At 37.4% G+C, this 9,780-nt stretch overlaps 1 protein-coding gene across 1 annotated transcript; it reads right to left on the bottom strand.

Moving 5' to 3' along the window:
* Nucleotides 1-4,752: 4,752 nt before the first annotated feature.
* On the bottom strand, nucleotides 4,753-6,725 carry ZNF260 (zinc finger protein 260). The gene has a single exon (XM_030886182.2). It carries the CDS (start codon nucleotides 6,303-6,305, stop codon nucleotides 5,211-5,213), a length of 1,095 nt encoding a protein of 364 aa, XP_030742042.2. The 5' UTR covers nucleotides 6,306-6,725; the 3' UTR covers nucleotides 4,753-5,210.
* Between the last annotated feature and the right edge of the window lie 3,055 nt (nucleotides 6,726-9,780).

Genomic DNA, 9,780 nt, shown 5'->3' with positions numbered 1-9,780 from the left:
GTTGTTTTCTCCTCCAGATTGTTCATCCAACCTATCTTATTTAGACAGACCTGAAGAGATAATAACATGCACAAAACAAGAGAAAAACAAAGTAACCAAAGAAAACAAAACAAAAAACGCATGACAAAAACAACAAAAAAGAAAAGCCTGTATTTAGTTCAAGGACTGTTTGTTGGCCTTTAGGAGTGTTTTCCGGTTGAGTTTGATGGGGTGCCATGCTCTGGCCCCAAAGTCTATTTTTGGTATTCCCTGGGGACTTTGTTGCTCTGTTCCCCTTGCTATTCTGTTGCACACCCTTAGTGTTTTCCCTTGGTGTGATGGTATCAGATCAGGCGCAATTCTCACACTGTCTCGTGTTGTCCCCTGTAGGGCTATGGGTCAGTGAGGTATGTTGTGTCTCAAAGTGGGGTCAGCCATATGGTCTTCTTTATTGATTGGCTGCTCTGAGTGGGAATATTGTCCTCGAGGTTTGGTGGGCCAGGATGTGCTCCACTCTCTCTTCTTCCCCCTTCATTTGCTCCCGTGTGCTTTGATCACACGTCCCTCTCCCTGAACTGCAGCTTCAGTGTTGTCCTTTGAAATAAATTCTTCTGGGGGGAGGGGCTGTACCATGGTTTATAAAGAAGGAAGATTGGTTAAGTCAATTACTTTGCCTTCCTTACATTTCTGAAGTCAAAATTTGTATCTCTCAGGAAAGAGCATGTGAGAAGTCTGACCACTCTATGACTTAAGAGGTCTTTTCAAATGCTGTTTTAGGGAAAGAACCGTGCCTCCACATGGAATTATAAATTGATGAAAAAAAGAGTTTTCAATTCTGGATAAGGATAGGGTCAATTCCTTAGGGCATTAACGAGGGCCTAAGACCAGCCACTGAATTCACCTAAAGTCAGCATGGAGGGAATAAGTTAACCAAAACAGAATATTGCAAAATAATAAAATCCTACACTGTAAAAGGTCCTTAGAGCAATACGACTCAAGCCTGTAGTCACATCTGTACACTTATGGGGAAAAGATGTTTTATAAACAGCTGGATAAATTATATTAAGAATGTTTTCAGGTGGAGGGAAAGTGGGTTGGGAAGGGGGAACCGATTACAAAGATCTACATATAGCCTACTCCCTGGGGGATGAACAAAATAAAAATGGGTGGAGATGTAGGACAGTGTAAGATATGTCAAAATAATAATTTATAAATTATCATGGGTTCATGAGGGAGGGGAAAAATGAGCTGATACCAAGAGCTCATGCAGAAAGCAAATGTTTTGAGAATGATGATGGCAACAAATGTACAAATGTGCTTGATACAATGGATGTATGTCTTGATTGTATTGAGTTGTATGAGCCCCCAATAAAATGATTAAAAAAAGAAAAAGAATGTTTTCAAATTATCCTGTTTTAAAAATCTCATCAGTTCCACCTGGTCAGCTTTTTGTAAGCTCCCTCTACAGCTAACGAACCCTCTGAGAGCAAGGAACCAAAATTTACATAACAAGTCTAACTAAATAATTTAAGAGGTTTAAAAGCAAGCAAGCTGCCCAATAATACTTATGCCTTAAAATCTCCATTGTTAAAACAGAAAGGGGAGATGAAGAAAAATTGTTGTATGACAAACTTCATTTACACTTTTAAACTAAGATCTTTTTCTCCTTACTGAAAGGAGAAATTTTGTTTCTAACAAAATTAGGGCAGATAAACACATTTTCACCTCACAGAAAAAGCTGATCCTAAGAAGTCCCAGGAAGATGAAAATGGAGTTTGGGATCCAGGTCCAGTAATCACCTGTAGGAAGGGCTATTATGTTTTTGCAGAAAGCTTATGGACTCCCCTTAGGAGGATGCAACCATATATGGAGGAAAGATGAAACACAAGAAAAAGATGAACCACCCAACCTTAACAATTCTGTTTCCAGGTTGCTAACAGCCCAAAGGGAGGGGCTATTTGTTTGTTTTCACAGGCAAGGGAGTTAAGTGGATTTCTCTTCAGCTTGCAAATCCCAGAAAAGACAGCTATGCTGTGATCTGAAAATTGAGAGAACAGCCCAGAGACCTCTGTCCTGTTGCTGAAATTACATCAAGAAGACCTCGAAGATTCCTAAGAATGGCAATTGTTGCCTGCCGAGACAGTTCTACCATTTCTGATGCTGTCCGAGACACGCTAGAACTCAATCATAACTGAACATTTTACTATTACAACACACTGCCAGTCTCATGCTGCTGCTATAAAAGGCTGAGATATGAAAAGAAAATCACGTAACCTCAATAGTTCTTTTGAATTTTATATATAACAAAAGGGGGGTCGGGTTAGGGGGAGCAGAGGAGGAGAAGGGTCTTATGGCTACCTATAAATGTCCCAAGATAGTAAAATTCTCTTTCTTCTCCCATTTCCATGTAGCCCATCAAGAGGAGCTGTGGTAAGCATGCTACCATAAAATGTGATTCCTTTATTTTACCCTCTCCCCTTTCTCATCATCTATGACTTCACCATAATCGTTATACATTATCACTGTACAATTGTGCCTACTGGTCCTTTGGTTGTTGGAGGTGGGACTCCTCTGACATTCCCCATAATGAGTTCTGATGTTGTCACCTCCACCATGAGATCGATGAGCAGCTTCGTTGAGGTGTAGCCTGCTTCTAGTATATATGTAAGTTCTGAATGATTATTTTTGCTGGATCTGGACTCTGAATCTGGTTTGACATGATCTAACTTCCTGTTCATTGTACTTTAGATAGTGGCCTCTATACTGCCCACCAAGCTATTAGCTTATTCTGCCTGACAATGAGCAGTCTGCCACCTTACCTGGTCTTTGATTCATTCGACTCTGCAGCCAGCTATCAAGAATTTCAATTGGTTTGTTAGCACCTACAGCTGAATCAGCACAAACTTTCAACCTAACATTTGGCTCAAGGACTGGAACTTAGCCTCTATTAACAGTACGAGCTGCTTCCTTGGGATAAATCTCTATATAGATACACATAATGTTACTGGTTTCGCTTCTCTAGAGAACCTAGTCTAAGACAGTATCTGAAAATGTGAGTATAACATTTACTACATGTACAAGTCCCCAACCCTATCTATATTTTCAGAAACTTAAACAGTACAATGGAATGAATATATACATCTAGAATTAGTGTTTTAAATCTTTATTACATCTTAATAATATAAAAATTTTAAGTATGTTTGCACTAGCACATTTGATCTCATCTTCCTTTTATCCCTCTTCTTTCTAGAGCCAATTTTGGAAACTGAGTGTATATATTTCTAATTTTACATGAAAATGTTTATCCATAACCAATGCTTAGTATGAGTCTTGGTTAGCACTGATATTATTCAAGTTAACATAGCTTTCATTATAATGTAGCCATTTTTTTCCATACATCTTTCCATACATCATCATATTTATTACACTTAATTGCCAGAGTATTGTACTACATGACCACCACAATCTAGTTATAGATTTCGGAAATGGCATGTTTTCAATTGCTCATTAGTATAATTCCTGGTACAATAAACATATTGATAGTATACAACTCCCTGGGTACATGTCAGTCTATTGTGTATAAATCATATACATGTATTTAAGAGTCGATTGAGTATATTATTTTAGAAAACCTCTTTAACCCTAAGGTTTTAAACCTTAGGGTTAAGTTTTAAGCTTTGTATTAAGTTTTGCTTTTTCCATTCTAGTCTTTAATATTTTAAAATTTAACTATCAATATTTTGATGTATTACTGCAGTGATCTAATGTTTTCATGCAGGGTGATTAAATTACTTTAATACCACGTTTTTAAACAGCCACAATACGTCTACTACTTTATGATGCCATCTCTATGAATTACCAATTTCCCATAAGGGTACAGGATTCTGTACTTATGTTTTCTAACCTCTATTCTTTGACTACATCAATCATTTTGATTATAGCTTTACAACAAATCATTTTATAACAGAATTTTAAAACAATTTGTATTTTCAAACCCTTGTATCTCATTATCCTTTTCTTATTGCATCAGGCAGATTTTCTATGAGTACACTGATTACTAGTAATCTAGCAGTGTCCATGCCTGGATCCTGACTTTAATGGGAATGTACTTTTAAGTAAGTGCAGCATTAATAATGTTTCTTATGTAATTGCATGGGATAGATTTTCATTATAGGAGGGTAAGTTAAAAATATATTTCTTCCAGTTCATACGTATAAGTTTATTCCAAACAAAACATGTTTAAATGTGTCCGCAATCCTTGGAGGGCTGCAGATGAGTATCTCAGTAACACACTTGTCAATCTTGAGTGGCTTATTTTAGAAAAGGTCCAATGTAATGGCCTCTGAGATCTGTTGTTCCAGTTAAATTCATAGCAGAGGTTAGATCAGGAAAAAAAAAAAAACTATTCCAAAAACATAATCTTGATATTCTTGAAAGACACAGGACAATCATGGGTACATAATCTGAAGAAGCATTTTTAAGATTTTAAAACTGTTGGCAAGAAAAAGGCCAATAAAAGAAAATTGCACCAAGGAATTTTTCTCTATCAAATTGTGGGTAGCAAAAGATACCTTATAAAAGTTTTGTTGGGAAATTCTACTCCATTCAAGCTAGGGTTCAGAGCTTAAGCCTTCAACAGAGTTTTGTTGTTGTTCCTCAAACTCAAAAACAACAACAAAACCAAACTTACTGCCATGGAGTCAATATTAACTCGTAGTAACTATAGGACAAGATAGAAGAGTCTGTGAGTTTCTGAGCTTGGTTTCAGGGATAGAATGCCACATCTTTCTCCTGCAGAGCAGCTGGTGGTTTCAAACTGCTGACCTTGCAGAATGCAGCACAACAAGTAATGCCTACCAAAGGATGCTGAAAATGAACACAAATTTGAATTATTTGAGTGTACCAAAATACAAAGTTTGATGTGATATAAATCAGATTCCAGAACTCTTCAGAAAATTGTTAGAACAATGGAAACATCACCTTCACAAGTGAAAAGACTTAGATGAAGAATACCGTAAAAAAACAGTAACTTCAGTTTTTATTTGCTAAAAATTCCTATGATTTTGTAGCAATATTTTACTTACCCTCAAGTCATGATAGTTGTTAAGAATCTTGGTTTTAATGTTTGAGTTGTTGTTGAAGAATTTTCAACATTAATGTCACAATGTAAGTTTTCTGGTGTACTGTTCAGAATAAATTCTGCAGGTGTTCTTAAAAGCATTTATTGTGCTTTAATGAGTATGAATTCGCTGATGTCTAATGTGATGTGACTTCTGGCTAAAAGCTTTACCACATTCACTACATTGATAAGGTTTTTCACCTGTATGGATTCTCATATGTAAAGCAAGGGTTGAGAACTGAGAGAAGGCTTTTCCACATTCATTACAACCATAGGGTTTCTCACCTGTATGACTTCTCATATGCACAGTAAGAGACGAACTTTGACAGAAAGCTTTTCCACATATCTTACATTCATAAGGTTTATCACCTGTGTGGATTCTCACATGTACAATAAGTGATGTTATTCGAGAAAACGCTTTTCCACATTTATTACATTCATAGGGTTTTTCACCTGTATGAATATTATGATGTTTAATGAGGTATTGTTTCTGTCGGAAGATCATTCCACATTCATTACATTTATAGGGTTTCTCTCCAATATGAATTTTCTCATGCTCAGTGAGATTTGATTTGCCACTGAAGGCTTTCCCACATTCCTTACATGTGTAGGGTTTCTCTCCAGTATGACTTCTCTGGTGTCTAATGAGGCTAGACTTCTGAATGAATGACTTACCACATCCTTTACATTCAAAAGGTTTCTCTCCAGTATGGATTCTCTGATGGATAACGAGGTTTTCCTTCTGGCTAAATGCTTTCCCACATTCATTACATTTAAAAGGTTTCTTTCCACTATGAATGCTCTGGTGTTTAATGAGGTATTGCTTCTGGCAGAAGGATCTTCCACATTGATTACATTCAAATGGTTTCTGCCCAGCATGAATTTTCTCATGCTCCAAGAGAGATGATTTGCCATGAAAGGTTTTCCCACATTCCTTACATGCATATGGCTTAACAGTATAAATTCCCTGGTATCTAATGAGACTTGCCATCTGACTAGAAGACTTCTTGTAGTGATAAGGTTTCTCTGCAATATGATGTTTCTGATGAGAAAGGAAGTTTCCCTTCTGGTTGAAGGTTTCCTCACATTTATTAACCTTATATTGTTTTTTCAGTGTATGACTTCTCAAATGATGGTTAAAGGATGAGACTTGAGAGGACACTTTATCACAGTCTGTTAATTCATGAGAGTTCTCTTTAGTATGCATTTTCAATATCTATGAGGATTTTCTTCAGACTAAATTTGCACACATGACATCCTGGAGGGTCCTCTCCGGGATGAAATTATACATGCTGGAGAACTGATCAGACAGGAGGTTATTTAATATCTTATTATGCTGGTTTTCTCCAAATATCCCCTAGTAGTATTTAAGATGTGACATAAATAAAAGTTTTTCCATATTCACTAAATTGATGCTTTTGCCCCAGTATTAACTCTCAGGTATCCAATTAGGTTGAGTTACTTTTCTCACAATGAATACTCAGATAACATGATTACAAAAAAACAACAACAAAGTTTGGCATCCTTATCCTATTGACAATAGTTACTTCTTGCAGTTTCTTTCATATTAAAGTATAAATTATATCTTTCAAATTGATTCACATGCACAGAGGGGCAGTCCTGAAGAATCAAGGTCTGTGCTAATAGAACATGTTTTTCTGTTTCCTGACTTCTTTGTCAAGTTTGTATTTTCATGGAGAAAGATGACAGTTGACTGAGAAGTCATTCATGTTGTATACATCTGTTTATAAACTTCTAAGTTCTTGTTTTCCCTAAAAGAACAAAAAAATGTTTTAATGTTAATAGATATAAAGTATGTATTAACTAGTGTGTAGTATACTGAGTACCAATATATTAACCATCATCATCAATATAGCTAGTACCACCTATGATGTTTTCCATTATTATTAAACATAATTTCAAGCATGTGCAGTGCAGATTTTTTATTTCAAATCTAGTTTCCTGATGTAAAATAAAACTTAAATGCAAATTATATTTACAGATATACAAGGGGTACCCAAAAAAGAAAAAAAAGGAAAATAATTTCATAGTATATGTTTTTTCTGCTAGGCAAGTATCGAGCAACTCGCTGAGGTACTGCACCTAGTGGCATCACCCGGGAAGGTTCCATCTAGTCACAGTGAATTTGTTCATAAAAGCAGTTTCACCTCCTACATTAACATGGAAGGAAATCAGAGATTTATTATCAAGACAAAATAAAGCAGAGAGGTAAAGTAGATGAGAGGACCTATACTGAAAATGACATAATTTATACATGATAAAGCCCCAACTTTTCCTCGTTAATGGCTGCAAGATTGTGAGTGTTACCTGGTGTCTGGTGATAATTATTTTTAGAAAAAAAGAGCAAACCTATGCACAGTACAGTGGGTTACTCTGACATGCTCTCATTACAAGTTCATGAATTAGTATGTCAATGTAACTTTTGGGGTTATACGATTCACTCCACTAACATATGCTGTATTATAATTTGTTCTGCATTTGATGGACACTTGGGTTGTTTCCCTTCGTAAACTATTATAAATAATGTTACTATGAATATTTAACGAGTCTTAGTATAAACATCTATATTTATTTTTCTTGAGTAAATGCCTAGGAGTGGGATTGTTGGGTGATACCGTAAATTTATCTTTAATTTTACAAGTTAATGCCAAATGATTTCCAAAACTTGGTTGTATCATTTTTTATTCTTACTAACAATGTTTCACATATAGTTGTTTCCTACTTCCCCCAACAATTAGAAAACAATCCAAGTTCCCATCAATTGGTGAAAAAATTATAATACAACCATGTATTATCAATTGAATTGTCACCCCCAAAGTTATGCTGACATCCTAATCCTATACCTGTAAATAAGATCTTTGTTTGAAAGTGTTTCCTTCTGTGAAAGAGGTATGCCAGCGAAACCCACTGCCATCAAGCTGATTATGGCCTCATAATGACCCCATCCATATAGGGTTTCCAAGACTATATATTTTATCAAGGGGCAGATAGTCTCATCTTCTCTCTGAGCATCCCTGGTGGTGTTGTCTGGTAAGCACTGGACTACTAGCTGCAAGGTCAGTAGTTCAAAGCTACTAGAAGCTTCTTGGAGAAAGTTGAGGCTGTCTGCTCCTGTAAAGATTTACAGCCATAGAAACTCTAATATAGAGTCCCTAAAAGTTGGAATAAACTTAAGAGCAGTGATTTTTCCCCAAAAAGTAACTTTGAACCACCAACCTTGCGTTTGGCCACCAAATGCTTACCAGTCAGCACCACCAGGGCTTCTTTAGCTCATAAACTGAATCACTTCTTAATTATATCTTATTAAAAGAGCAGGGAAGACTATGGGAAACAAAGATTTCTCCCAAGTTCTCTCCCCCAAATATATCCCAAAATTAGCTGCCTGCTACCCTGTTTCCCCGAAAGTAAGACATCCCCCGAAAACAAGACCTACCTACAGTTTTGCCTCTCACTGAAATATAAAGCATCTCCCCGAAAATAAGACATACCTACAGTTTTGCCTCTCAATGAAATATAAGGCATCCTTCCCAAAATAAGACCTCCACGAAAATAAGGCCCCCTGAAGCTACCGTAACTCTAGACTCTGAACTGTAGTGGGTGCACAGCTCACTGTTGGCCACAGCACAGCCTGAGCTGAGAGGAAATGCGAGGTCTCTTTGAATAAAACAATAAACAATAAATGTGTACCGTATTCTTCTTCATGGAAAAATAAGACATCCCCTGAAAATAAGACCTAGTGCATCTTTGGGAGCAAAAATTAATATAAGATGCTGTCTTATTTTGGGGGAAACGGTACATGTGGCAAATGACTATACACTTGGAGGTCAACAGAGGTAGATCAGGGGTTATTCTCCATAAAGGTTATCAGCCATCCAGAGCAAGCAGACACCACTGTTTATCCCACAACATGTAGGGCCCACTCCCTTCTGATAAGGATAGTAGTAAATTGTTTCCCTGAAGGAGAGCCCAGGGAGGTCAAGCCTACCCAAGGGTGACCAATGTTTGGCCGCCATCATGAATCTAGGGTCCGCCTTCTTGTCACATGCATACCTCTAGTTCCACCCCTTCCTATCATGTGTACCCCCTACCTCATCCCCTTCCTGTCACACTTATGCCTATTGTACATCACCTTCTTATGATGTATTGTCTATTGTACTGCCCCTTTCTGTGACCGTGGCTACCTGTAATCACGCCCCCTAAGTAGTTATAAACCTTGGTTAGCAATAAAGTTCCCTTCTGCCAGCTCTCCAGCTCTCTCCCCTGCCCTCCGCCCACGCTATGCGTGGACCTGGCTGGTAAGATCATGGCCATCCAGGAGGTGAACATGTTACCATGAAATGTGTCTGACTTCTTTATTTTACTCTCTCTCCTATCTCTCTCATGCTCTATGACTTTATTATAATCTTTGTTCTCAGAGGCCTCCTGATTGGTAGGAGGCAGAATGGGAACCTATCCTTTGAAAAGAGATGTTTCCTCCCAGGATTGGTAAAGAGACTATAGTTGAGAAAGACTAAGGGGTGGGCTGGTTAGCTGAAAGGGCTGAAGCTGAGAGAAGCATGCTGGGAGAGAAGGAACTACGTGGGAAATGAGCAGTCCTGAAGCTGCTACATTGGCTGTGAGCTGGGCCAGTTTTAAGTAAAGAATCCAGTGGTCAGAGGCCA

The sequence above is a fragment of the Echinops telfairi genome, unplaced genomic scaffold (assembly GCF_000313985.2).
Source record: "Echinops telfairi isolate 266 unplaced genomic scaffold, ASM31398v2 ScPeMD7_655;HRSCAF=1070, whole genome shotgun sequence".
In the NCBI taxonomy this organism is placed as follows: domain Eukaryota; kingdom Metazoa; phylum Chordata; class Mammalia; order Afrosoricida; family Tenrecidae; genus Echinops; species Echinops telfairi.
This window is presented reverse-complemented; position numbering and strand designations above follow the sequence as displayed.

Coding starts and splice junctions, on each gene's coding strand:
- ZNF260 (XM_030886182.2), bottom strand. CDS start 6,305: ATGCATACTAAAGAGAACTCTCATGAATTAACAGACTGTGATAAAGTG.